The sequence below is a fragment of the Cricetulus griseus genome, chromosome 3 (genome assembly GCF_003668045.3).
Source record: "Cricetulus griseus strain 17A/GY chromosome 3, alternate assembly CriGri-PICRH-1.0, whole genome shotgun sequence".
Taxonomy (NCBI): Eukaryota; Metazoa; Chordata; class Mammalia; order Rodentia; family Cricetidae; genus Cricetulus; species Cricetulus griseus.
The window spans coordinates 17749587-17775792 of NC_048596.1; the positions used below are offsets into that span (position 1 = coordinate 17749587).

A 26206-nucleotide genomic window follows, 5' to 3' on the forward strand; every position below is an offset into this window, starting at 1 on the left:
TAAATAGGCCGAGGAAGGTTTGATAGCTGCTAGAGATAGAGAAAGGAATTGTAGGCTGGGGATGTAGCTCAGTGGTGGCACATTTGTGTAGCAAACAGAAGGTCCCAAGTCTGATCATCAGCACCCCCAAAACAAAACAACAAACACAAAGCGAAGAAAGAGCCAGAAAAAGAAGTTTCTGGGAAAAATATATTCTAAGGAGATGGGCTGTGGCTCAGACAACAATCTAATACCACTGGTAAGATTATGATTTGGGACAGATAGATACATCAGGTCTTTGAACTCTTGCTAGTATTTAAATTAAGTGTCGGTGGTCAGGGGCTGGAGAGAGAGCTGGCTCCGTGGTTAAGAGCACTGGATGCTCTTCCAGAGAGCTCAGATTCAATCCCCACTATCGGTATGGAGGAGCACAAATGACTGTAACTCTGGCTCCAGGGGCTCTGACGCCCTCTTCTTGCCTCCGTGGGCACCAGACACACATATGGTGAACACACATACATGCAGACAAAATACCCAGCACACAATATAAAAGAAAATTTTTTCTAAAATTAAATGTTGATGGTTTTAAGAGTGTGGCCCTCAGTGCCTTCTTCTCTGGCTTTACCTCATTTCCTGAGGCTTTCCATTTTGTCAAGAGACATAAAGAGAATGGGTGTCTGAGCCTTCAGGGCTGAACGGCAGACCCTGGGCAGCTTGCTAGTCTGTTCCTAGGATGCTCAGTATCACAAACACTTCAGTTTTTAATTTCCAAAGAAGGATTTAGGGGAACCTTATAACTAATGAAAATTAAGTGTTGACATTAATTTTCATTTCTATCAAATTTTCCTCAATCTTGGAGTAAATGCTCATATTTATTGTTTTTTCTTTGGTTTGATTGTTTTCTTTCTCTCTTTCCTTTTTTTTTTTTTTTTTTTTTTTTTTTTTTTTTTTTTTGCTATACTTGACATAATCACTAACCTTCTTATATACAGAAGACAAGACAGTTGTCCGTACGGTCATCCCCAACACGAAACAAAACTGAAAATAATACTGAAGGCAGAAAGATTGGATGAGAGTCACCACAAATATCAGGATTGCAGAGACATATCCAAGCCACGTGTATGTGTCAGGATTGCTCACAAAGGCAATGAGAAACCTGCAGGAACAAAACCAAATTAAATGATACTCACTCATTAGGTCCCCAAGGCTCCTTTCTTGTACTTATGTACAACTAAAGCCTCACTCTTGCACTGTAGTTAAATAAACAACAAAAATTGGCGCTGATACAAGCTAAAGTCACCTGACAGGAGGGAACCTCAATTAAGAAAATGCCTCTATAAGATCAGGCTGTAGGCTGGCCTGTAGGAAATTTTTCTTTTTTTCTTTCTTTCTTTTTTTTTTTCAAGACAGGGTTTCTCTGTGTAATAGTCATGGCTGTCCTGGAACTCACTTTGTAGACTTGGCTGACCTCAAACTCACAGAGATCCTCCTGCCTCTGCCTCCCAACTGCTGGGATTAAAGACATGTGCACCAACCCACCTGGCTGGGAACTTTTCTTAATTAGTGATTGGTGGGGGAGGGCCCATCCCATTGTGGGTGGTTCCATCCCTGGGCTGGTGGTCCTGAGTTCTATAGGAAAGCAGGCTGAGCAGGCCATGAGGGGCAAGTCAGTAAGAAGCACCCTGGATGGCCTCCGCATCAGCCCCTGCCTCATCATCCCTGCCCTGTTTGAATTCTTGCCTCAACTTCCTTCACTGATGGACTATGATGTGGAAGTGAGCCAAATAAACCTGTCCTCCCCAACTTGCTTTTAGTCATGGCATTTCATCAAAATAATAGAAACCTTAAAACATGCAATCCCAGTACTCAGGGGCCAAGGGAGGAGAACCAAGAATTTAATGTCATTCAGCCTAGGCAACATAGAGAGACTCCAAAAAAAGTGGGGGATGGTCTTTAGAGAAATCTCTCCCTCTCACTCTCAAAAAATGGAAAAAAAAAAAACTTTAGAGAAATCTGTCTCTCCTCCCTCCCTCCCTCCCTTCTTCTCTTCCTCCCCCCTCTCTCTTAACACACACACACACACACACACACACACACACACACACACACACACACACACACACACCACTGTCATGTTTCAGCCCTGTCACAGGGAATGGGATTAGGTCCATTCATTTTTAGACAATGCAAGCTCATACCCAGATGAGGCAAGGACTCTCTAGCTGGCCAATCATGCGATACAATGGCAGATATCGCACAGCCCCATCATGAGCACTCTAAGAAAGGTGCTGGCTATGCAGAGATGAAGTTAGTCACTCTGCTGAAGCATGCTGCCCACCTCGTAGGTGTGGTTCAGTCCATACTAGTTCAGTTTAACAACAAAAAAATCTAATGAGTATATGACCTCCTCATAGGAGAGGGGCACAGAAAAGAGGGCACATCTTAGATCTTGAAAACGGCCTTGTGCTCTTTGTATACACAAAGCTGGAAAGCAGAAGTGTTTTTCAAAAACAGAAAAGCAATGAACATTCTTGCCTATGTATTCAAAGGGCAGGGGAGGGTAGCAGAGAAGGTCCAGGAAGCACAGAAGTCCTGGGAACTCACTTCAGTAGCTGAGGACTCAGAAACATAAGAATATCATGTATTAATTTCAATATAAATGATTTCAGGATCACCACATGGAAGGTTTTGAAGAGGGACTTTATCAGCCAGGATTTGGGAAAGTCTTTTGTGGTCCCAGACTTCTTTTTCTTCTTTTTAGCTTCTTCCTAGGTACAAAACCAAAAACAACTATGTCCACAGAATTATGTGGTGTAAGCCTCGTAAGACTGTGCTTTGAATGGCTCCAGGCACCAACAGGGCCTGTGAGCCCACTGCCCCCTCTATACTGTTGAAATCTTCCCTTCACCTCCTTATTGCTGCCCACCTTCTTCTCGCTTCTCTCTTCCCCACCCAACTCGTACCACAGTATCTTTTGAATTGGAAAAGCAGACAACCAAACTAGAGAGAATACATCGTAAACATAAGCACTGACAGACACCGGGAATTCCTGTACTCAGGAGGCTAAGGCAGAAGGAGCATTCATTTGAGGCCAGCCTGACCTACACAGTGAGTTCAAGGCCAGTCTTAAATACATTAAAAAAGACTGTTTCAAGACCCCCAGGTCTGAAGTCATGGCTTAGTACGTAACAGGGCCTCAGACCTTAGCAAAACTGACTCCATGATGAAAGTACCACCCAGGCCCTAAAACTCAGCACGCAGACAGCACTATCTGCCAAAACAAAAACAAAAACCTAATCCATCAAAGTCCATAGTTCTGGGAAAGTCTCTAAATGTACTAACCACACATCTTAGCATCCTTGGTTCTGCTTCTGGCTAACTGTTCTTATTTACTGCAGTGTGTCAACCCAGAACATGGTTTCTGTGCTTAAAAGCTCCCCCTGAGAAAAGCTCAGGGCTACATGGGGATCTCAATATATCTATGTCTAGGCCTGGGATTTCTAGCACAGAACATTGGTAAGGAAGGCAGAAGTGGTGCTTCCTTCCGTGTTTCAGAGAGGAAATGACCCTGCTGGTGACCTCAGTTCAGATTTCTAGCTTCCGGTGCTTGGGGATGATCCATTTCCCTGTCCTCTTCCCACCCCGACACCACCTTCCTCCTCTTCCTCTGTGCGTATGTGGTCCTGGGAATCAAGCCCAGGGTCATCAACATGGGGAGCGGTGCTCTATCACCCTGTGTCCTCTCCTCTGCCCTTCCCTCCTGTCTCCTTCCCTTCCTCTCATTGTTGCTCAAGCTGTTCTCAACCTACCATCTCCTTCCTGCCTGAGCTTCTTGAGTAATCACTGTGCCGTGCTTGTTTTTTTATTTTATCAATAGCATCGATCACTCTCAGCATATTTATTGGCTTATTGCTTCCTTCCCTGGCTCTCTAAAGATGAGCTTTCGATCAGACTTGTTTGTTGTATCCATTACCCCCAACAGACACGCATCTGTGCTCAGTAAACTTGTTTGAATAAATGAGTCAATACATTAGTTACTAATGCTGACTTCCAATACAGTGCAGTTTCTAGTAGTGTGTGTGTGTGTGTGTGTGTGTGTGTGTGTGTGTGTGTGTGTGTGTACACACCCATGTGTGGAGAGGATGCTTGTGTGTGGGAGTGCAGGTTGCAGGTGTGCCAAAGTGTGCACTTGGGTGTTAGGACAACCTTCACATGTTGGTCTTGGCCTTCTTACCTTGTTTAAGATAGGGCCCCTTCCCTGCTGCTTAAACCTGGCTGGCTGGCCTAAGAGCTTCTGCATATTTACCTGTCTCCACTCCCAATTTCCTGTGGTTACCTAGAATTACAGATACATGTTCTACTGTGTCTACTTTTATGTAGGTTCTAGGTATTCAAATCACCAGGCTCAGTGGAAAGTGCTCTTACCCACTGAGCCATCCATCCATCTCCCTAGCCCTAGTAATGCTATCATTATCGTTATTATTATGATGATTAATTATTACCATTATTACACTATGAAAATTTCCAAATATATCCAAAAGGAGAAACAACAGTATATTATACCCCCATTCATCCACCACTCAGGCACTACTAGAAGTGTATATCACTAATACAAAGTACAGGGGCAGTGTAAGATAGTGTGAAAATGTGAAAAAGATGTCAGAAATGACACTGCTTCTTGCCTGAGACATACATCACATTCACCCAGACACTTGTGTTAAAGTTACCAGGACAAGAACATCTTGGCTTTGACTCTGGTTCTTGTTCAAACCGTGTAGCGTGGCCTCAGGGTTCTGCTGGAGCTTCTTCTGCCGCCGCCTCTGAAAAGCCTGCTTGGCTTTCTGCAGGTCCTTTGTCATGAACTCTTCAAACTTGCTTGCGATTGACTTTGTTTTGAACCCTTCATCAACATCCCAGATATCGTCTAGTGTCAACGGATGCTTGTAACCTTTCAGAACAATGCTGGAACAAGAACGACCCACAGGCTGAAACGCTATGTGCTGTGTCAGTCTGCCTCCTGTCAGAACCTATCTCCTGATCTGAGATAGAGGGAGGACACTTTGGACTTATCTATTGCTCCACTATCTCCATCTCCTGGCCCTTTAATCTAACAGAAGAGTGGGGAGAACACAGAGACAATGCATTAGAAGACAATATGGAGAAGAGAAAGGGATCAAAAGCCAAAGACATCACCTCCCCCTGCGCTCTGTCCTTCTCCTTCAAGTGCCAACTGGCCCTCTAACTCCATCTCCTTGAGGGACCGCCACGATGCCCTCAGGAAATGCAGACATCTCCCAGCTAGCTGCCTTCATGCTGTCTCTCTAGATTGGATCTCTCCAATGCGGGGCTTGAGAAGATGAATGGAAAATTAACTGCATCTTTATTTATAACAACTCATAACTGAAATACAGCCTTTTCTCCTAATATGAACAGAATACGGTGTCTTTGCTACCACAAGAAACCACAGATGTTTTCATGGCTAACTCAGGCCCATTGCTACTTTCAAATTGTGATCCGAGTGAGATCGATCACTAGACCTTTAGACTGAATGAGTTGATTTTAAAGTACATTCATTACTCTATCACAAATTTGCTTTTTATTTTCCTTTTAATTACGTGTATGTGCGCATGTCTGTATGAGAGTATGTGCACATGTGTCCAGGTGTCTGTGTATGCTGGAGGTGTGAGAACCTGTTGGAGCTTGAGTTACAGATAGTAAGTAAGTGAGCCACTTGATAAGAGTGCTGGGAACAGAATTCAGGTCCTCTGAAAGAGTAACAAGAACCTTAGCTGTTGGCTCATCTCTCCATCCCCACAGTCTGTGTCTGATGTGTGTAAAATACTATGGACCTCCCTATCCTGTCAGAGGTCCACAGACTATAAAGAGCAAAGAAAGCTGTTCTAGACGTCTGGTAACATAAGCTGTTGTGTTTTCCTTTCCCTCCAAGCCTGTGCACAGCGCCTGACTCCACCGTCCCCTTCCCTGTCTTGCTGTCTACTTCCATTTCTCCCATGGACCTCTCAGGATACCAAAAATAATTACTTCCCAGTTCCTCCTCCTCATCCTAATCATCCCACGAAGGGGCTGAATTAAACTCACCCAAACTCTCTAAAGAGAAGAGAAATTGAGGCCCCAGGAGGCACTTTTAAAAAACTGAGCTTTCCATCATTTTCAGAGAAGTAAGCATATAAGGAAATAAGGAAAGCCATAAATAATCCAGGCACTTCCTACCTGTCATACCAACTAAATGTAATGCTACTCAGAAATGAAGCCGTGGATGATGGATTCTGAAAAATAGAAAATGTTGAAAAGTGAATCAATTGGAAATAGGAACTCTATGGGACTCTAAAATTAGAAACTGATTTTCTAGACATGTCTTCAGAAACTAGCTGTTTGGCCGATGTTGGCTCAGATGCATTCAGAGGTTCTAACAACCAGATTTTCTGGTGTAGGTACATGTGTTAGCTGCCAGTGAGGAACATTTACAGGTGAACATAGAAGTCGGTGTTTCCGTATACTTAGCATTCTGTTTCTTTATGTACACAAAACATTCTACACTACAGGTTGAGTATCGTTTATCGATTGGGACCAATTGTGTCTCGGGTTTTGAAGTTTTTCCAGATTGCAACATTGTACAGTCTTTTTGAAAGTTTCAAATTTGGGGAATTTTGGATATTAGAGTTTTGGATCAGTGACATTCAATCTTTACATTATGGGTTCATGAGAATGCCATGAAACCCAGACATCTCCAAGCTACTTATGCTCAGGTATCCTCCAATTAAATAACATATGAAATGAATGTAGTTAGAGTCTCACATGTGATGGGTCGCTTTTTTCTGAAAGGGTGGAAAGAATAAGGATGATGATCTGGAATCCATAGGAGACAAAGAACAGGCAGGAATAGGCCAAGTTAGACTTGCTGTCCTATGGGTGGGAGGCAAACAAACAAACAATGAGTTGGTTTTTTTAATCACAGTCTAAACAATCCTTGCATGCCTGTGTTTAGGACTAAAGACTATTACTAAACTCTTTGGTGTAATCCTATCAGATTGCTTGAGGCCATTTTCTGATTCCGAAGCTGCCCAGCAGTATGTCTTATTGTCACCTCCCCTTTCTCCTTACCTGCAGGAGCACTCGTATCAGAGTCTGGAACTGGAACGTGCTGCAGAGGATTGAGAGAACCCAGAATATGGACAGGAACCAAGAGTTCTTCTGTATGCATCGCTGCCTGCTGTGCTGGATCACTAACACCAGGAGCTGGAGGGAATGAAGAAAACCCTGAGCTCAGTGTCACCACCAAGGACACACACACAGAAAACCCCGGAGCACAGTGTCACCACCAAGGACACACACAAAACCCTGGAGCACAGTGTCACCACCACAGTCACACACAAAACCCTGAGCTCAGTGTCACCACCAAGGACACACACACAGAAAACCCCGGAGCACAGTGTCACCACCAAGGACACACACAAAACCCTGGAGCACAGTGTCACCACCACAGACACACAGACAAGCCTGGAGCACAGTGTCACCACCAAGGACACACACAAAACCCTGGAGCACAGTGTCACCACTATGGAGAGAGGAGAAAGGGTGTCAGGGAATAGGGAAGAAATAGGAGTTGAAGCTGATCTGGTCAGGCAGAGGCTACATGGAGGTCAGATTTACTTTTCTTCCTTGATGCTGCTGAGCCCTCTCTAGTGCTTCATCTCTACACTTAGGTGAGAAGTTAACAGGAAAGCAGAGCATTACGATTAAATTTTAGTGGAGTTACTTTGAGAGTCATGAAACCTTTCCAGGACACAAGGAAATCAATAGCAGGCAGTGGTCAGGAGAAGGAGGCAGATTCTGATGAATATATACAGTAGGCTATACCTCAATAATATTGGTCTAAGAAACTCATTAAAAAAAAAAAAAACAAACTAAGCCTTGCCTTGTATCATTTCAGTCAGACATGTTGGTTCCTATACCTAGTGCTGTGCTTGCAAACCACTATTCTGGAGGGAGAAAGCCATGAATTGTAGCAATTGTCAACTGTCCTCGTGTAAACAGTAGTAGATTCAGTTCCCACATAATGTCACTGAATGAAGAGCTGGGGAAAAAAACCCAGCCCAGTCAGCTCTGTATTAACCAGCAACAAGACACTGCAGGACAGCACTGTCTGAGCAGCAATCACAAACAGGATTCCTGGAGAATTGCCAAATCATGTTACTGAATGAAGGCAGCACCAGGGCACATAGAAAAATCAAAGCTTCTCTCTCTCTTCTCTCCCTCCTTCCCTCCTTCCCTCCCTCCCTCCCTCACCCCTCTGTTTTTTGAGACAGGGTTTCTCTGTGAAACAGTCCTGGCTATCCTCGAACTCACAGAGATCCACCTGCCACTGCCTCCCTCATGCTGACATTAAAGGCGTGAGCCATCACCTTTAATGAGGCAAAGTCTCATTTTTTGAGAACGTTTGTCAATCCAAATCCTCTTTTAATATGATAGCAACTATTCAATAGTTTTAAAAATATCATATGCTTCTCTCCCCAAATAAAACATGCTGCAGGAGAGATAGTAGTTTCCTTCTTTTCTTTTCTTTTCTTTTCTTTTTCTTTCTTTCTCTGTTTTAAGATAGGCTAGAGTAGAGCACACTCCTCAACCCCTGGTATGGCAGTTTCCAATATCAAACTTATATACAACTTTAGACTTGGTGATCTGATTAGCCATCAGCCAATTAAAAATAATATTTACAACATTTAAAAATTATTTTACATCATGAAATTTAGATCTTTTCTGTGGTCCTTAGATGGCAAGAAATGAGGTACTAAGATTAGAGAAGCTTCTATAGATTATAATTCAAAACAAGAAGAAATTTGCTAAGTAATATTTCTCTGTAAATTAAATTCTTGTAAAAGACGGGTGAAACTGAGGTAATTAAATACTCAAATGGTATACTTCATCTTTGTATGGGTTAAGAGAAGACAAACAGGGTGGAAGTAGTATTAGACCTTACCCATGTGCATATGTAGAGGATTGGATTCGTATATCTAACAGGAGGAATTGTGTCTTGTCCAGAATCTTCTGTAAGTGCAAGAGCCAGGTCTATGGCTGCTACAATCAGAAGAAGCACGACCAGCACCTGAGAGGAAACAAGAAGTGTCACTGCTTAGAATGCTCTCGGGACCTCTTGGAATGGAACGGTTTGCAGTGAGGGATTTGGACAATGGTACACAGTGATTCAAATAACACACAACAAGTATTTCTAGTGTAAATAGCTCTACATAATTCAAGTAAGAATGAAGTTAAAGTATGCCACAGTAAGTGTAATCCCAGCACCTGGGAAGCTGAAGGAGAAAGATCATGAGTTCAAAAGCCAGACTGAGCTACATAGTGAGAACTTGTTTTAAAACAAAATAAGTCATTATAAGCAATTTTGATGTGATGACTTTAAAAATATGTCAATGGATTTTGATGTTGTTGTTACTCCTTTCTACACAAAATTCTTAGCAGCAACAATAGGTGACTCACAATTATTGAAAAGGCAAGTCCAATTCCATTAGATTTGATGCCCTCTTCTGGCCTCCAAAGATACCTGCAGGATGTGGCACACATACAGAGACACATACACATTTTTAAAATCTTAAGAGAGATAGAGAAGGGGGGAGAAAGAAAGAAAGAAAGAAAGGAAGGAAGGAAGGAAGGAAGGATGGAAGGAAGGAAGGAAGGAAGGAAGGAAGAGGGGCTGGTGAGACGGCTCAGAGGTTAAGAGCAATGACTGCTCTTCCAGAGGTCCTGAGTTCAATTCCCAGCAAGGACATGGTGGCTCACAACCATCTGTAATGAGATCTGGTGCCCTCTTCTGGCCTGCAGGTGTACATGCAGGCAGAACACTGTACATATAAGTAAGAAAGTAGTAAAAATAATATTGTATGATTTCCATGACAAGGTCTTAGCTTCCCTCTCAGGCCAATCATTCTCAAGAAGCTTGGCAGTCCTGTCATGAAGATGTTCAACAGGCTCTAGGGAAAGGTCCACTTGATTAGGAAATGAGTAACTTTGTAAAAGCCATCGAAGAAATTGAGTGCTTCTGCCAACACTCAAGTGGGTGAACATCTTAGAAGCAGATCCTCTAGCCAAGAGCCTCAGGGGAGACCTCAAAACAGAGTCAAGCAAGTAGTTCATAAATCCCTGATCCATAGAAAATATTTATTGGGATGTTTATTCTTGGGAGGAATGTGTTCAATATATCATACCTTTTCTTCTTCTTGTTGTTTGTTTGTTTGTTTTCGAGACAGGGTTTCTATGTTGCTTTGGAGGTTGTCCTGGAACTAGCTCTTGAGACCAGGCTGGTCTCGAACTCACAGAGATCCTGCCTGCCTCTGCCTCCCAAGTGCTGGGATTAAAGGCATGAGCCACCACTGCCCATCACATTATATCCTTTAAACAGGTGGATTTTAAAGAAAAAGGTATATCCAGAAATTAAGAAAAATTATTCATAATTGCTGAATATTAAAATAAAGATTTTTAGGACAACTGGAAGAAATCACTGGAAAAATCTCTTAGCATATAGAGGAAAAGAGAGAATATTTTAAAAAGGAGAAAGAGAGAGAGAAAAAAATTAGAGAGAAAAACACATTAGAGAATTCAACATCTATCTAAAGAAGAAACTCCAAAGACACAGAATTTCCAAGTAGAAGAAAGGAAATTAAAGAGTAACATGAAAATGTCTCAGCAATAAGAAAACTATGAGTCTTTAGGTTGAACGAAACCTTTAGGTAAAGACTATGAAGTCAGACCTGTGACTATAATGAGTAAAAAGCATCTAGCAAGGATCACAGGAATAAGAATTCTTAGTAACACAAGACTCTAAGGGAAAATGTAGCAAAATCTTCAGAGCTAAAAAAAATTGTGGAGCTAGAATTTCATAAACTTATGGGCACCTTAGAGGTGCAAAGATTTAGAGCCTTCACGGTTAGCCTTTCTAAAAATGATGTTCTCCTGGAGGGGGATCTAAGGGATTTGAGAGCACTGATCATCTAATGCTTTCCAAAAGCACATCAGGAGGTAGAATTTGAACTTCAATATGAAGGGAACAAGTACAAGAAATGTTTGGGGGAAAAATCCAAAATAAAAAGACTGGAAATCTGAAAAGAAGAAACAGGACAGGAAAGAAGAAGGCTTGACTGAACCTTGGTGTTCAGTGTGTGTGTCTCTGTGTGTGTGTGTGTGTGTGTGTGTGTGTGTGTGTGTGTGTGTGTGTGTGTGTGTGTGTGTGTGTGTGTGAGTGTGTGTGTGTGAGTGTGTGTGTGTGAGTGTGTGTGTGTGTGTGAGTGTGTGTGTGTGAGTGTGAGTGTGTGTGTGTGAGTGTGTGTGTGTGAGTGAGTGTGTGTGAGTGAGTGTGTGTGTGTGTGTGAGTGTGTGTGTGTGTGTGAGTGTGTGTGTGTGAGTGTGTGTGTGTGAGTGAGTGTGTGTGAGTGTGTGTGTGTGTGAGTGTGTGTGTGTGAGTGTGTGAGTGTGTGTGTGTGAGTGTGTGTGTGTGAGTGAGTGTGTGTGTGAGTGTGAGTGTGTGTGTGTGAGTGTGTGTGATGTGTGTGAGTGTGTGTGTGTGTGAGTGTGTGTGTGTGTGTGTGAGTGTGTGTGTGTGAGTGTGAGTGTGTGTGTGAGTGTGTGAGTGTGTGTGAGTGTGTGTGTGTGTGAGTGTGTGTGTGAGTGTGAGTGTGTGTGTGTGTGTGAGTGTGTGTGTGAGTGTGTGTGAGTGTGTGTGTGTGTGTGTGTGTGTGTGTGAGTGTGTGTGTACATGTGGGGGGCTAGCAGCTCTGCCAGTTACTCCTGTCTCTCCCCAGTCCCTGCCACATCACCACATCCATTTCCTGGGCAGAAGTACACCGTTTATTACTTGGTAGATGAAAAATATATAAGTACATCACTGGCAGATATAGACAGAAGCATCAAACCATTATAACTGAGACCTCCATGGAACAGGACTTCCAAGTAGGAGGTTGAAGTGGGAATTTTTGCTTTTGATTTGTACATTTTTATCTCTTTAAAAAAATACATGGTAATATATGGCAGTGTTAATCTGAGATGTATCAGAATGATATCATTATCAATGGATTTAATTTTCCTGCTATTTTTCTGGAGTTACCACACCTCCTACAGTAACTACATATTCCTTCTTATCATTAGAAACATGCACTAGGGAGATTTCCAGAGATCCACAAGGATGACACCAAGTGGCAATCTAAGCAATAGTGGAGAGGCTACCCTAAATGCCCTTCCCCGATAATGAGATTGATGACTACCTTATATACCATCCTAGAGCCTTCATCCAGTGGCTGCTGGAAGCAGACACAGACACCCACAGCTAAACACTGAACTGAACTCCTGGAACTCAGTTGCAGATAGTGATAAGCAAAGAGGTCAAGACCGGGCTGGTGAAACCCACTGAAACAGCTGACCTGAAAAAGGGGGAGCTCAGGGACCCCAGACTGATGGCTGAGAAGCCAGCATAGAACCAACCCAGACCCCCTGAACATGGGTGTCAGTGAGGAGGCCTCAGCAATCTATGGGGCCTTGGGTAGAAGATCAGTATCTATCCCTGGTGCACAAATGGACTTTGGGAGCCCATCCCACGTGGAGGGATGCTCTCTCAGCCTGGACACATGGGGAGGGCCTAAGTCCTGCCTGCGATGATATGACAGACTTTGGAGTTTCCCCATGGAGGGCCTCACCCTCCCTGGAGAGTGGAGGAGGGATGGGGTGGGGGGCTTGGGGAGGTTGGTAGGGGGTGGGGAGGAGGGGAGGGAGAGGGAGCTGGGATTGACATGTGAAGCAAGATTGTTACTGATAAAAATAAATAAAACCAGAAGCATGCACACACTTCAGTTTGCAAGGGGGAAACACATGGCTGTTTAATGATTCACTAAATACCTAATATTCTTCGATCTTGATCTCTGATTAATCAGAATTCAGACAAGGACTTTAAAACTCAGCCTCCCCTTGCTGTTGTTTATTTTGAGATTATAATTTAATTACAACCTTTCTTTCTTCCCCTTCCTCCCTGCCATCTCTCCTATATACCCTTTCCAACTCTCCTTCAAAGTCAAGGCTTTTTGTTTTCATTAATTGCTATTGCATGCATACATGTACTTGTATATATATATATTTATATTCCTAAACATAAGCTGTTGAGTCCATACAATGTTACTTGTATGTGTGTAAAACACAACTTTCTACAAAGCAATGCATTTCATTGCTATTAAAGAAGAGGAGAATATTATCCACTCATATTTAATACGTCTCCCTCTGCAAGATCCTCGTTTCCTTGGTGCTTTATGAATGACGAGGCTCTCCAGCTAGATCTCCCTATAACTGAGGGTGTCTACTTCTATTGCTTCGCTAACAGACAGAACACCTAATTTCAGTTTCAACACGTTCAGGGATATATCCCCCAGAAGCCCTATCTATTATGAGACAGCCATTTTTTTTTTTAACTCTGAAGATCCCCCATAGAAGGCCTCACCCTCCCTGGGGAGCAGAAAGGATAGGTAGGGTGTTAGTGGGGGGCAGGGGAGGAGGGGAGGAAGAGGGAACTGGGATTGACATGAGACGGCCATTTTTACTAGACTTTTTTCTGCTTACTTAGCAAAACCCTTCCACCCTGGCATAAACCCCATTCTCTTATCTTGGTCTTGCTTACTGGAACTTTTCAGGACGAGCTGGGCCATGCTTTATCTTACACATCTGTAATTATCCCTCAAGGCTGTTTTTGCTGTACCTATGGATCTGATTTCAGCATTTCCATAACTGTCATTATTTATTTTAAAATTCAGTTTGTTCTATCACTTGCTGTTTTCTGTGTCCTTCCCTGAAGATGAATCTTTAAACAAACACGTGTGGGGAGTCAGCTGGTTACATGTTGCTCAAGTAGATTGACTAAGTTCAGGCTCGATAGCACCGTGCTAATGGCCAAACAGCCAGAGCAGCACCGACTCAGGAAGTCAAAGAACAACAAAGCAGCCCAAAGGCAGGGAGAAGAGGAGTCTGGGAGAAGAGCAAGTGGGAGCCTGAATGGAGACCTGTGACAGAAAAAGTGAATTTTTAAATTTAGGATGAATTATGCTTCTACTATTTGAGAGGAGGAACCCATTATTATGAAATTTTTAAGAAGTTAAATCTATGCCTGCCATCCTTGGAATAAAGACCACCCAGTAGAGTTGGCTACCGGAGCTGGCTGAGGCCTCCTTCTCTCATTCTTTCTAGATCTCTGCTATTGTTAGACCCCCGAAAACTCAAGTATCCTGGGTCTCAGGCCAGGTTCTCGGTCACCCCAATCACCAGGCGGATTCGAGAGCTTGCTGCAAACTGCACGAGGCTTTATTGTAATTTAACAAGCTAACCCCATGTTAGCTCGGGTCTTTCACCCACCCGCCATGGCGGACGGCTAGAAAAGACGGCTCCTACGGGCTCCCAAAAGATCTTATAGGGCAGCGTAAGGGGAGTGTCTAGGGGTACGCACAGGCTTACGCACAGGCTCATGATTGGTGTGCTTCCAGGCTTGGAGGGCTTGCCCTGTGTTGATTGGTCAACTGGTTGTTATGGCTCATAGGCCCTCCCAGGGTGGTTGCTATGCTCTCTACGTCATTGCTGTGCGCTTGTCTGTAAAGCACACCCAGGGTCGTAAAGCATAGCGCCACCAGCTACCTTCTGATTGGCTCCCTGTCACGAGACAGGCATCTGACTTTCTAGTGTCTAGGACAAGGTCATAGAAGCACATGTTCGACCATTATGGCTGCCAAAAGGGAAGCCGGTTCCTTCACTATGACCCATATTCTTCCTATTACTCCTCTGATCTGGCCCTTCTTTCCCCCATGCATGATCTCCTGACCAGTGAAATACTTTGGAAACATGTAAAAACCCATTTCAGATCTAAGTTTGGGGTTAGATTGGCGCAAAAGAAAACATTAGATAGTTCATCTGCATCTCATGGTAGGTGCCAGCTGAGCACAACCCGTGATCTTGAGAGAACATTCAAGATGGGTGACCCGTTGTTCACATCGAAAATACATAAAAGGTGATGCTATTTTGATCCCTCATTTGTGCTTAGGGAACTTAATATCCACAAGAATTCAGAGTCACTCTTCTTATACAAAAACCAAAGCTACTTTGACTAAGAAATATGGCCAGTGAGACATAGGCAGGACTGCAGCATGGCTTTGCTTGAAACAGTGTTATCCATCAATCCATTAGAGACTGGGACAAAGACACTAACCCAAAAGAAAGTGCCTCACCCCTACACCAACAAATCAGCGTTTTAAAACAGTGGAGCTACTGTACCTGCTTAGCAATGTAGAATTTAGTTATAGATGACTTCTTGGTCTTGGATCGATACACACTGAAAAGCTGCCAAGGGGCCAAGAGCCAAAGAAAGCCCAAGGGAATCCACACGAGAACAGTTTGTTCAAAACAAAGTGGCAGGTCTGCTTCTTGTCTCTCCAGGAATGAGGAATTCTGTGGGACCAAAAGGAAGAACTGGTAGATGCATATTCATACTTTTTAAACAACGTCCATTCTCTATATGCTTCCAAACAGCTGGACTTGAACTCCATGTCTATAGCAAGCTTTACCTTTTATTTTTGTGTTCATCATTAATAAATGTATACGATTAAAACAAATTCACCATTTAATGATATTTAGGGGCTTTTCTGGCAATCCCACTTCTTTTTTTTTTTTTTTCTAAAGATTTATTATTAAGTATGCAGTGTTCTGCCTCCATGTATCCCTGCAGGCCAGAAGAGGGCACAGATCTCATAACGGATGGTTGTGAGCCACCACGTGGTTGCTGGGAATTGTACTCCGGACCTCTGGACGAGCAGCCAGTGCTCTTAACCTCTGAGCCATCTCTCCGGCCCCTGTAATCCCACTTCTAAAAGCTTACCTTCATGAGATTTTAAGTGAATTTCTACACTGACTAGTCTGTGTAACTCATTAAAATAGTTACCAAATTAAAGGAATACGGACTATTCCTCTATCCCAATAAGGGGAGAGCATGTCCCCTAATTCCCAGGGATAAGAACATGGCACCTGGTCTCTAGCACTGTTTGAACACACTGGCAAATATTCTAACATGCAGGAACCAGACAGACGGAGTATTTAGTCAAACTATGACATTCAGACTATTATGGCTGAGAAGGCTTATATCAAAACCAAGGGGAAACAGTACATTTCAGTGCAGGAATGACAGGCAGCATATTTTATACTATGCATGTAATAAATAAAAGAGGCTTTGGGAATGGAGTTGGGGGTAGGTAGCAGTTCCGGTATTGGAATAGAGTAAAGGTAGATTTATCTTTTTTCATAAATACTTTCAGATGGTTTTGTAGACCTATTGGTACTTATGATTTAAAGGAAAGGTTACAGTGCCTGCCAAGATGCTTTGTTGAATAATTCTCAGAGGGGGTTCTCAAGAGATGGTTTGCTACCTTTTAATAGAGTTCACGTCCTGACTGTGGAGGCTTGGCATTTTAAGTTCTTCCTAATATATTAAGGACTGTCTGTGATGTCATTCCTGCTCCTCCCATCACTAAGGAAGGACACCAAACTTTAGAATTCAGAAAACTTACCTAACATATTTGAACACGATGTTTAGAGTTTGCAGGCAACACTCAGAATCTCACTTTCCATCTGCTAAGTCATTTGGTAATGTGCTCTGTCTTGAAAGTTCCAGTTCTACATGGGTTATTCTTGTTTAAATCCCTTCCCAAACACATTGCCCTTTCTTCAGTTCTGTTCTTCCTCGAAAGACAGTGTAGCCCAGTTCTAATAGTTAGAAAATTATCTCTGGTCGGGTATGGTGGTGGCACACACCTTTAAGCCTAGCACTCCAGAGGCTTGGATCTCTGTGAAGAATCTCTGTGAGTTCAAGGCCAACCTGGTCTACATAGAGCATCCTGGGCCAGCCAGAGCTATAGAGAGAGACCTTGTCTCAAACAGACAAAAGTTATTTCAGTGCTCATAATGCCCAAATTTATAATCCTGGTCTCAATTTATAGTCCATACCCTTGGTTGACAATTCCTCTAGAACATACTATTATCATCTCAATGTCAGCACGTTCCCAAAGGGCTCAGACATGTGCCTTCTACTCTTCTTCCTGCCCTACAAACTGTAATTTAACAAGTCCCATTCCTAGCACTGAAGAAAATGCATTTTTCTCCGTTTCTCTGATAGAAGGTGCTTCTGGAGCTAGGCAGTCTAAGAAAATCATCTGCAAAAAACAGCTAAAGAATGAACTAATATCTTTCCTAGATGATGCGATCAAGTGGAGAAATTATGTTTTTTTTTCTTAAACAAACTAAACTTTAGGCCAAATATACTTCTAAATTCACTGTTCACAACTGATGGCTTTGTTTGCCTGTGTTTGAGAAGAAATGTAAATTCTCACCCAAAAAGTAGAGTTGCAGAACTCCTCCATAACGACGTCCAGAGCACTTCTGTAATGAAGATTTTCCTATGATTGTGTTGTTTCTTCTTTACCCTTTTCCTCAAAGAAAGCAGATGGTAAGAGGCAATGGGCTTTTCCCATTCTCATGTCCCAGTTAAAGGCAGGGCTCCTGAACTTTCATCCTAATCACTTAATAGTTAACTTTGCCAATGTATGCTGATGTCATCCTAGTGGATAAACATGTGCCTGAGGATCTCCAGGTACAGGGAGACTTTTACCAGTTACCCAAAGCCCCTGTAATGTGCCCATATATAGACGGAACCAATCAAAGATGTGAGTGCGGCTGGCAAGTCAGAAGCCCAGTATGCTTTTCTTCTACTGAGTTTAGTCACCTACAAAAACGTCAACGGAGGGACCTGCAAGTCAACATGCGGAGCTTCACTTCTGTCTGAACTCTGTTGAGAGTTCACAGAATTGTTAAATACGCACTCCTCTGAATTTTTAGCTAAGAACATAGAATAAACATTAATATGGCTTAAAATAATATAAACTTTATTTGAAAAGGTCGAGTTATATAAGAGAACAAAAAGCATCGCGAAACAACAAAAATAGTGTGGCAATTCCCTTTGCCTGAAGACAAATGACAGGGCTTCCTTAAATTGCAAACTCTCTTAAGACCTTGAAGGTGTGGTCGAAGTCCAACACCTGCAGACTCCTAGGGTTGCTCCTGTTCTATCAGGTGAGCCTTTTTATTTTCTTATGAATGGTCCCTTTTAGAGAGCTATCGCTCATATTCAAAGGCTGTACTTACTATAAGGGGCTGTAAGACATAATAAAGGAGTCAGAAAGCTGTTCTTATGAAAGAGGATTTCTCTTAGTTTAATTTCTTCAATTGTAGAGATGCAACCTAGGACTTTATTCAGTTTAGGCAAGAGGTCTCTATCACCCAGCTGTAACCCCAGCCACCAAATCTTCCCTTATGTGTCTTCAAAAATGTCTTTTAACAGCCCAGTGTGTGTATATATTTAAAAAAAAAAGCCTTTACAGTATGCTATTTCAGTCAACACAGTGACGTATACTGCATAAGGTTCTACTGTCCACTGACACAGCTGTACTAATTGGTGACCTTTGCAGAATGAAGTTTCATCTCGACACGGTTTTTCATCCTTGGTTAACGATACACCACTACAACTAATCAGGCAGCTATAATTAAGTGACAGGGAATGTTTGATCACAATGACTCAGGAGAAAAAGGGTACTATACTATTGGTATGTAACAAGCAAAGCCTTATTAATAAGTTATTAATTGAATAAGCTAGTAAAGAACTTTTTAAAAATTTACAGACATTCAATGACTAAGATAACCCTAAGAATTGTGCACTTTTGGTTAATGATTATATATTAGGAAGGTTTTCTTTCTTGTGTAATGCTCAGACACCCAGAGTAAAGTGGCAACAGGAAAAACAATGCTTTTTCCCTTCATAGTTTAAAATTTAGCATGGTAATCTTGTACCCAGACAAAATTAAAAATTTTGACTATGAAAAAAAATTTGACTATGAAATAGCAAAATAAGCCGGGTGGTGGTGGCACACGCCTTTAATCCCAGCACTCGGGAGACAGGCAGGTGGATCTCTTTGAGTTTGAGACCAGCCTGGTCTACAAGAGCTAGTTCCAGGACAGACTCCAAAGCCACAGAGAAACCCTGTCTCGAAAAACCAAAAAAAAAGAAAAAAAAGAAAAAAAAAGAAATAGCAAAATAATATTGATATTATCATATTGCTAAATGACAATGATTTTTTGGTTGTTGGTTGTTTTAGAATATACAGGAACCAAGGGCTAGGGTGTAGTTCAATGGCAGAGCACTTATCTATGTGCAAGGCCCTGAGTTTTAAGTCCAGCACTTAAAACAGCAAATAAACAAATCCATGGATCAAAGAAAGATATACAGGCAATAATTAACATTTTAAAAATTATCTTGCTTTCAATTACTAAAACATAGAATATAGTGAAATTCTTCCTGAGGGATAAATTGCAGAGAACATATTTAAGTAATAAATGAACTCATTAGATTAGATTTAAAGCCAGCCCCAAATAGGGTAATTACTAAAAGAAAGTTTATGTGGTCTTTAAGGTCATACTTTAAAAAATTATAAAAGTTGCAAGTGGGCAAAGGTGCTTGCTGCAAGAGCCTGACAACTTCAGTTCAATCCCTGGAGCCCACATCATGGTGAAACTTGAGAACCAACTCCACAAATTTGTCCTCTGATCTGTAGAGTCATGCCCTGGCCCACTGGTATGTGCACACACACAAAATTAAAACAATAACAATCATAAAAGTTATCAATGGCAAAGAATCATATTCCTAGAAGATTCAAAGAATACACTTTTATTTAAGAGGTTGTGGGCTTTTGGGGGGAGGGGTTGTTGTTTGTTTGAGATAGGGTCTTACTGTGTAACTTAGGCTAGCTGGCACATCTAATCTTCAAGCTTCAGCCTCCTGTAAAGTGCTGAGATCACAAGCAACTTTTAACCTTTAACACACTAGACAGAATGGAATGTCCTATACAGCGTTCTTTGGACAGCAAGATATCAACACAGAAAAGCAATAAACTTTTAGATCTTTCTTCACACATCCCATAAAATATAGACTTGACAAGTCATAACACAACTGAAGCAAACAGACTAGCATGAGAAGACAGGCAGCAGAAGGGAAGACACTCTTCATGGGAAAACATGGTTTATTATTTTTCAAAAGGGAATTTCTAAACAAATACTGATAAGAAGTAGCCAGATGGAAAATTTATCTGACATAAGTAACATACAGAGGGGACACTTTAAGCTATAACATCATGGCGAAACATAACATTAGTAGCATTAGGTGCAAGTAACTATCTAGTTTTTCTTGAGAAAAGGTCTCATTATATAGCCCAGACTGGCATCAAACTCCTGGGTTCAAGTTACCCTCCTGCCTTTTTCCCAAGGATACAGGAATACAAGCATGAGCCACTCACTGCCTAGCAAGAAATTAATAGCCATTGCTTTCAGGAAAACTAGACAACTGAAGAAGATGACATGATCCTGCCTGAAAGATTTGAACAGTGTAGAATATTAGCTCTCCAAGTCATCATCAATGTGACCTGGTGAGCAAAATACTTGTTAGACAAAGTTAAATACCAGCAAGAAGCACTACCTTGACATATGCCTATGAATTTTATCAAATGCCTTCTTAGAGCTGATGACTAGACCTATTATAGAGAGTAATGTGAATTGACAACATGACAATGGTCAAATTAGTGGGCTCAAGAAAATTTACTAGACAAATATCTTTAAGCCTACTGCCATAACTACAAAATACTTGTGTGTTTATATACACACATACATATATGTAGAAAATTTGCAAGTCCTTTTGTTAGCAGTTGACTTTTATTTGTTTAAAGACAACTTGGAAGGTCTATTAATGAGTAATTTTAAGGAGCTTGAACTAAGAGGCCCATATTTTATTTAAATGATACCTTAAAATCTATAATTTAAAATTTAATTTTTTTACTAAGGAGCTTGCATCTAAAGAGCATCAGCTACAGTGTGGGCATACAAATTTGAACTAACAATGGGCTTGGGCAGTTTGTGGGGCCGCTGGAAGTGGGGCCACTACTTATCCCAAGTGCATGAACTGGCTTTTTAGAACTCATTCCCTATAGAAGGAACACCTTCCTTGCTCAGCCTAGATAAAGGTGGGAGGGCCTGGGTCCTACCCCAAATGATGTGACAGACCTGGGTGACTCTCCATGGGAGACCTCATCCTCTCTGAGGGATGTAGGGGGGTTGGGAGATGGTGGAGGGAGGGGGAGGCTGGGAGAGGGAATTGGCATTGGTATGTAATTTTAAATTTACTATAAATAAAATTCATATTTTAAAATGCTGTTCTCAAAATTGTGATTTTTACATGAGAGACAACTGTGTTGTATCATCATTTACTTAAGAGATTCTGTTTCCCTGTGGCCTCTAAAGACAGGAAGGATTATCTCCTCAGTATCTTGTGATTAGAACCTTGAGAATGAGTTACAAAATAAGCAAACATGATGACTTATAAAATGGTGTAGTGCCTACAAAACTGTCAGTGTCCTATCTTCACAGAAACAACAGACTTTGGAGCAATCTCAGGTATAAAGAGCATTCTCTGAGAAGCAGACTTAAACTCAGAGTGGCTTCAACAAGCTCCATTGAACCTGTGAGGCCTTTGAACTCAGTCAAACCAAGGGACTTAGCTTACTAGTAAGATTACATTTCCAAAGATAAGCTATCTTTTGCAAATTATTGACATACCACATAGCTATAGTTTTCTCAACTCCTAGCTACAGCTAGAGAGGGAGCTGGATTTTTCTGTTTTGTTTTGTTTTTCAATAGTTTAGGACCTCTTGCAAAAGTTACAACTAAATCAAAGCGGTTTGAATGAAATATTTTTTGTTTTATATAACTAACTTAAACCCCGTGAAATTAAAATTCACAGAATTCCAGTGACTCTATTCCATATCCCTCTCTCTGATTTTGAACTTTATTCTTTCTTAAAATGTATTTTGTATATATGAGTGCTTTACTTGCATGTATGGCTGCATGACAGAAGAGGACATCAGATCCCATTATAGATGGTTGTGAGCCACCATGTGGTTGCTAGGAATTGAGCTCAGGACCTCTGGAAGAGTAGCAGTGCTCCTAACTGCTAAGCCATCTCTCCAGCCCCTAGATTTATTCTTAAATAGGTGTGAGATGACTGCAATATCTTCAGGACTCAGCTCTGGATATAACATATATTAAGAGAAAGGAACACTTTCAGGAGGGCTTCCCAAATTTTAGCAAACCTCCTGGCATCTTAAATGATACAAGTTCTGCAATAAGGCCCATCCCTGAATCTATGGTCAAAGATGGCCTTCCTCTCTAAGGCAATGACGCTTTATGGAAAGGATTGAGAAGTTTTGTTCTAGTACAGACTCAAGATAATACAGGAACAAACTCTATTTACTTTCATATCAGAAAGGGATGTAAAATGGTTTTTAAAAATACATAAAATATGACAAAAATACAAATGAAAAGAGACAGAAAAGATTAAACAAGGGATAAGCCATTTGTGCAAAATTCACTGCTTTAATCTACACAAGTGCTGCAAATTTGACTGGGCGGTTCTCGTGCATCAGTGAAGAGAGGGAAACTAATTTAGTCAAGCTCTGGTTCTAAGTAACAGAGATCTAAATAAAACTAATAAATTTTTAAAATTCTAAATCTAATAGAAAAGTTAATGAATGGATCTAGCTTTGGAGAGATAGGTCAAGAGGCTCAAATGTAGTGATATATATTGTTTGTAATCTAACAAATAAAGCTTCCCTGAAGATCAGAATGCAGAGCTAAGCCACTAGTTAACTACACACCTAGTTGAGAGCTAACCCACTAATAGCCATAAAAGACAGGCAGTGGTGGCCACACCTTTAATCCCAGCACTGGGGAAACAGAGGCAGATGTATCTGTTAGTTAAAGGCCATCCTGGGCTACAGGAGAGTGAATCAGTCTAAGAGAGAAACAAAGCTCATGCCTTTAATCCCAGCACTAGATCGAATATAAGGCAGGAGCTCAACGCAGTGGAGAGAGCAGTTGAGGTTTTGATGGAGAGCATTGCAGTCACTCTGAGGACAGGATGGCCCCCTTCGGTCTCAGCCTTGGTAGAGGTAAGAACTCTTTTAGTGGGTTGGCTACTTTGCTTTTCTGATCTTCGCTTTGAACCTCAATATCTGTCTCTGGGTTTTTATTCATGCTACACTCAGTGTCTTCACAATATTTACTTCTTCCAGTTTTGTTCTCTGTGTTTTTCTCATTTGCTAGTAAAGATGGCCACAAATTTATGACTATGAGACAAAACAAAAAAACAAAAACAACAAAAAACCCCCACAGCTGGGGAGCAGCTTTTACACTTTTAGAGGAAACTTAATTACAGCTGTTTAGCTAAAGTGACATGGCACCAAACTGACTTCCAAGTATTTTATGTTTATACCCTTAGACCACTACTATGCCTGGCCTTAATCAGTGAAACTTCTCTTTGCAATTAACTGCAATGATGTAGACTTGTGGCTGCTCAAGGCAATGGGAATTAAGTGATGGTTGAGAACTCGGTCCTAAACAGGAAATTTATACCACCTTTCCTAAGCCTCAAGGAACATCAGAGTAGAGAAAGCAGTAAGAATGTTAAGAGCTGGATGACAGGAAGAAGGGCTATGCAAGGCTCCCTTCTAGGTACCACACAGCTGTTACAATCATCTCACAGGAACTGTGGGATGGGCCTGTCATTAGTCAATCATGGATAGAGGAAGTATCCACAGGACCACGCTTGTGGTGAACAACTGGATCCTGGGGGAAAGGCAGTTATTTTCTTCAGTTACATACCCACCAGACTCCAGTGGATAAATTGAAACTTATGGCCACGTAGATATTCTTGGTTAAAACTCAATGAGTCACAAGACAAAACAAAGACAGGAATGTAAGATCTACAAAGAGGTAGGGGTTACACAAATGTGGGAAGATGAGGAGAGGGAAGTAACCAGATGCGTTATATCACATATGAAGTTATCATAGATGAAAAAAAGTTATACATAAGTATGTGAAAATGATAAAGCACATACACAAAGCAGATGAACACTGGGTATATAGCTCAGTGACAGAGTGCTTGCCTAGCATGAAAGAAGTTCTAGGTTCAACTATTTGTGATGTTATTCTAGGTTATATTTAATGATTCCAAGGAAGGAGTGGATAAATATTCTTTGTGTTTTAACAAAAGTATGCTACTGAGAGATACAAATTAGAGAATAAGAAACAGTACTTTGCTTTCACAGGTGTTTTCACTCATATTATCTATTCCTTTACTCCATTTCAAGCAGATACTATTAGTTTTTGGTGTCGTAGGAATGAAATGTTCTAGACCAATCTAATAAAAAAAAACCCTTCTTCACATATTTCCTTTTAAAAACCAACTTTATTAAAATATATAATTCAATCACTTTGTGAGAAAATTATTTTTCAGCCTATTAAGAATTACACAATAACCATCATCACAATCAATTTGGCAACCATTTCTATCATCCCCTAAAACAAAATAAATAAAACCCCAAAGAAAAGAAATAACCCTCATATCCAATTGAGAGTTCCTTCTTGTTTGCAGAACCAACTAACACCAGGGAAAAATGAGGCATTCCTATTATCATTTTTCCTTGGTTGTCAAGGCCGCCTCTGCAAGTTGAGGCTGACAGGCAAGGACCAGAAGGTGCAAGGGTCATCTTCCTGAGCTGGGAGAGTGTCACCTTTTTGTTTCCAGGATGTGGTATTTTTGAAGGGCTAAAACTGAAAAAAAAACTCTAAAATGACATGATTGTCACCCTATGAGCTGATGCTGTAATTCACCTTTTCTTTGTTAGTGTGTATACTTGTATAAAAGATGAAATACATAATTCAGTTTTGTTTGGCCAAAGGTCATCCACTACATAACTTTGCTACAGTTGCTTTCCTGGTATCTAACTCTTCAAATCCTGCCCTTCAGGTCTTCCTTGGTTCAATGCAGGTATTTGCCAGTCTGTGCAAAAAAGTAGTTCCTTCCACAGTCTTCCAATATTTGTATGATGACTTATGGTGGTTTATAACCAAATAGTGAAATATAAGGTCAAGTTCCCATTCTAATAATTAGTAAATAATCTGTAAATCAGCATTTTAGCACCATGTAGATAATTTAGCTCCCAATCAACATTTTACCTAAAGATTTTAACACAGATCATTTTAAATTCTTACTTCATTAGGAGATGCAAAATGATTATTCTCTAAGAGATAAGTAATATTACCATGAATATCCATATATCAAGTTTTTATATAGACACTCATCTACTTTCAGTTTTTTGGGTATGTAATTACTGAGTCACACTGCATCTCTGTGTTTAACACTGATGAATTCCCAGACTGTTCTACAAAAATAGCCGCACCATTTTACACTCCCATTATTAGCACATGAAGGTTCTAGTTTCTTTTCCAGCACTTGGAGAAGACATCTTTGTGCAAATAAAGGGGAATTTATTGTGGGTTGGATTTGCAGTTCCCTAGTGACTAAAAAAGATGGTAAACATTTGTAACTTTCATTTGGAAACTTCTAGTTAAATCATTTGCTATTTTAAAATTAGATTGTTTTTCATGATTTGAGTTTTAAATGTTTTTTATATATTGTAGCTACTATGCATTATCAGACATGATTGAAAAGATTTTCTCCCATTCTGTGCCGGTCATCCTTCTAGTTTACTGATGTTATCCTTTGGAGCCTAAGTTTTTTATTTTGATAAAGCCCAGTGCATTCCTGTTTTATGTTTGCCTCGTGTGCTCTTTGGCTAATTCATGGCGAAGGCTCACTGCTGCCCTCCTCTAAATGGTTTGTACTACTGGGCTTATACTTAGGGTTGGGATCCTTTTTTGTACATGGCATAAAGATATAGCTCTAATCTTTTGCAGTTGACATCCAGTTTTCCCAGTGCCACTTGTTAAGATTATTTTAAACAAACACACATCCCAGTGAATTGTCTTAGAACCCTATTGTATTAGATACTTTCCTGGTGCTGTGTGTGACAAAACATTATGACCAAGGCAAAAAGTATTTTATTTGTTTGTTTGTTTTGTTTTTCAAGACAGGGTTGCTCTGTGTAGTTTTGGAGGCTGTCCTGGAACTCATTCTGTAGACCAGGCTGGTCTCGAACTCACAGAGATCCACCTGCATCTGCCTCCTGAGTGT

The 26206-nt window shown here is 41.1% G+C and overlaps 1 protein-coding gene across 1 annotated transcript in view; it reads right to left on the minus strand.

Annotated features, from left to right (window-relative positions):
* The window catches only part of Abcc2 (ATP binding cassette subfamily C member 2), a 65577-nt gene that overhangs the window by 37921 nt on the left and 1450 nt on the right, over positions 1–26206 (minus strand). The window contains exons 2-10 of the mRNA XM_027407258.2: positions 17406–17504; positions 15301–15474; positions 8978–9103; positions 7102–7236; positions 6796–6903; positions 6211–6266; positions 4707–4941; positions 2584–2747; positions 958–1135 (exon numbers count right to left, since the gene is read on the minus strand). Coding sequence (XP_027263059.1) covers positions 958–1135; positions 2584–2747; positions 4707–4941; positions 6211–6266; positions 6796–6903; positions 7102–7236; positions 8978–9103; positions 15301–15474; positions 17406–17435 — 1206 coding nt within the window. The 5' untranslated portion in view covers positions 17436–17504. The remainder of the gene's footprint in view (positions 1–957; positions 1136–2583; positions 2748–4706; positions 4942–6210; positions 6267–6795; positions 6904–7101; positions 7237–8977; positions 9104–15300; positions 15475–17405; positions 17505–26206) is intronic.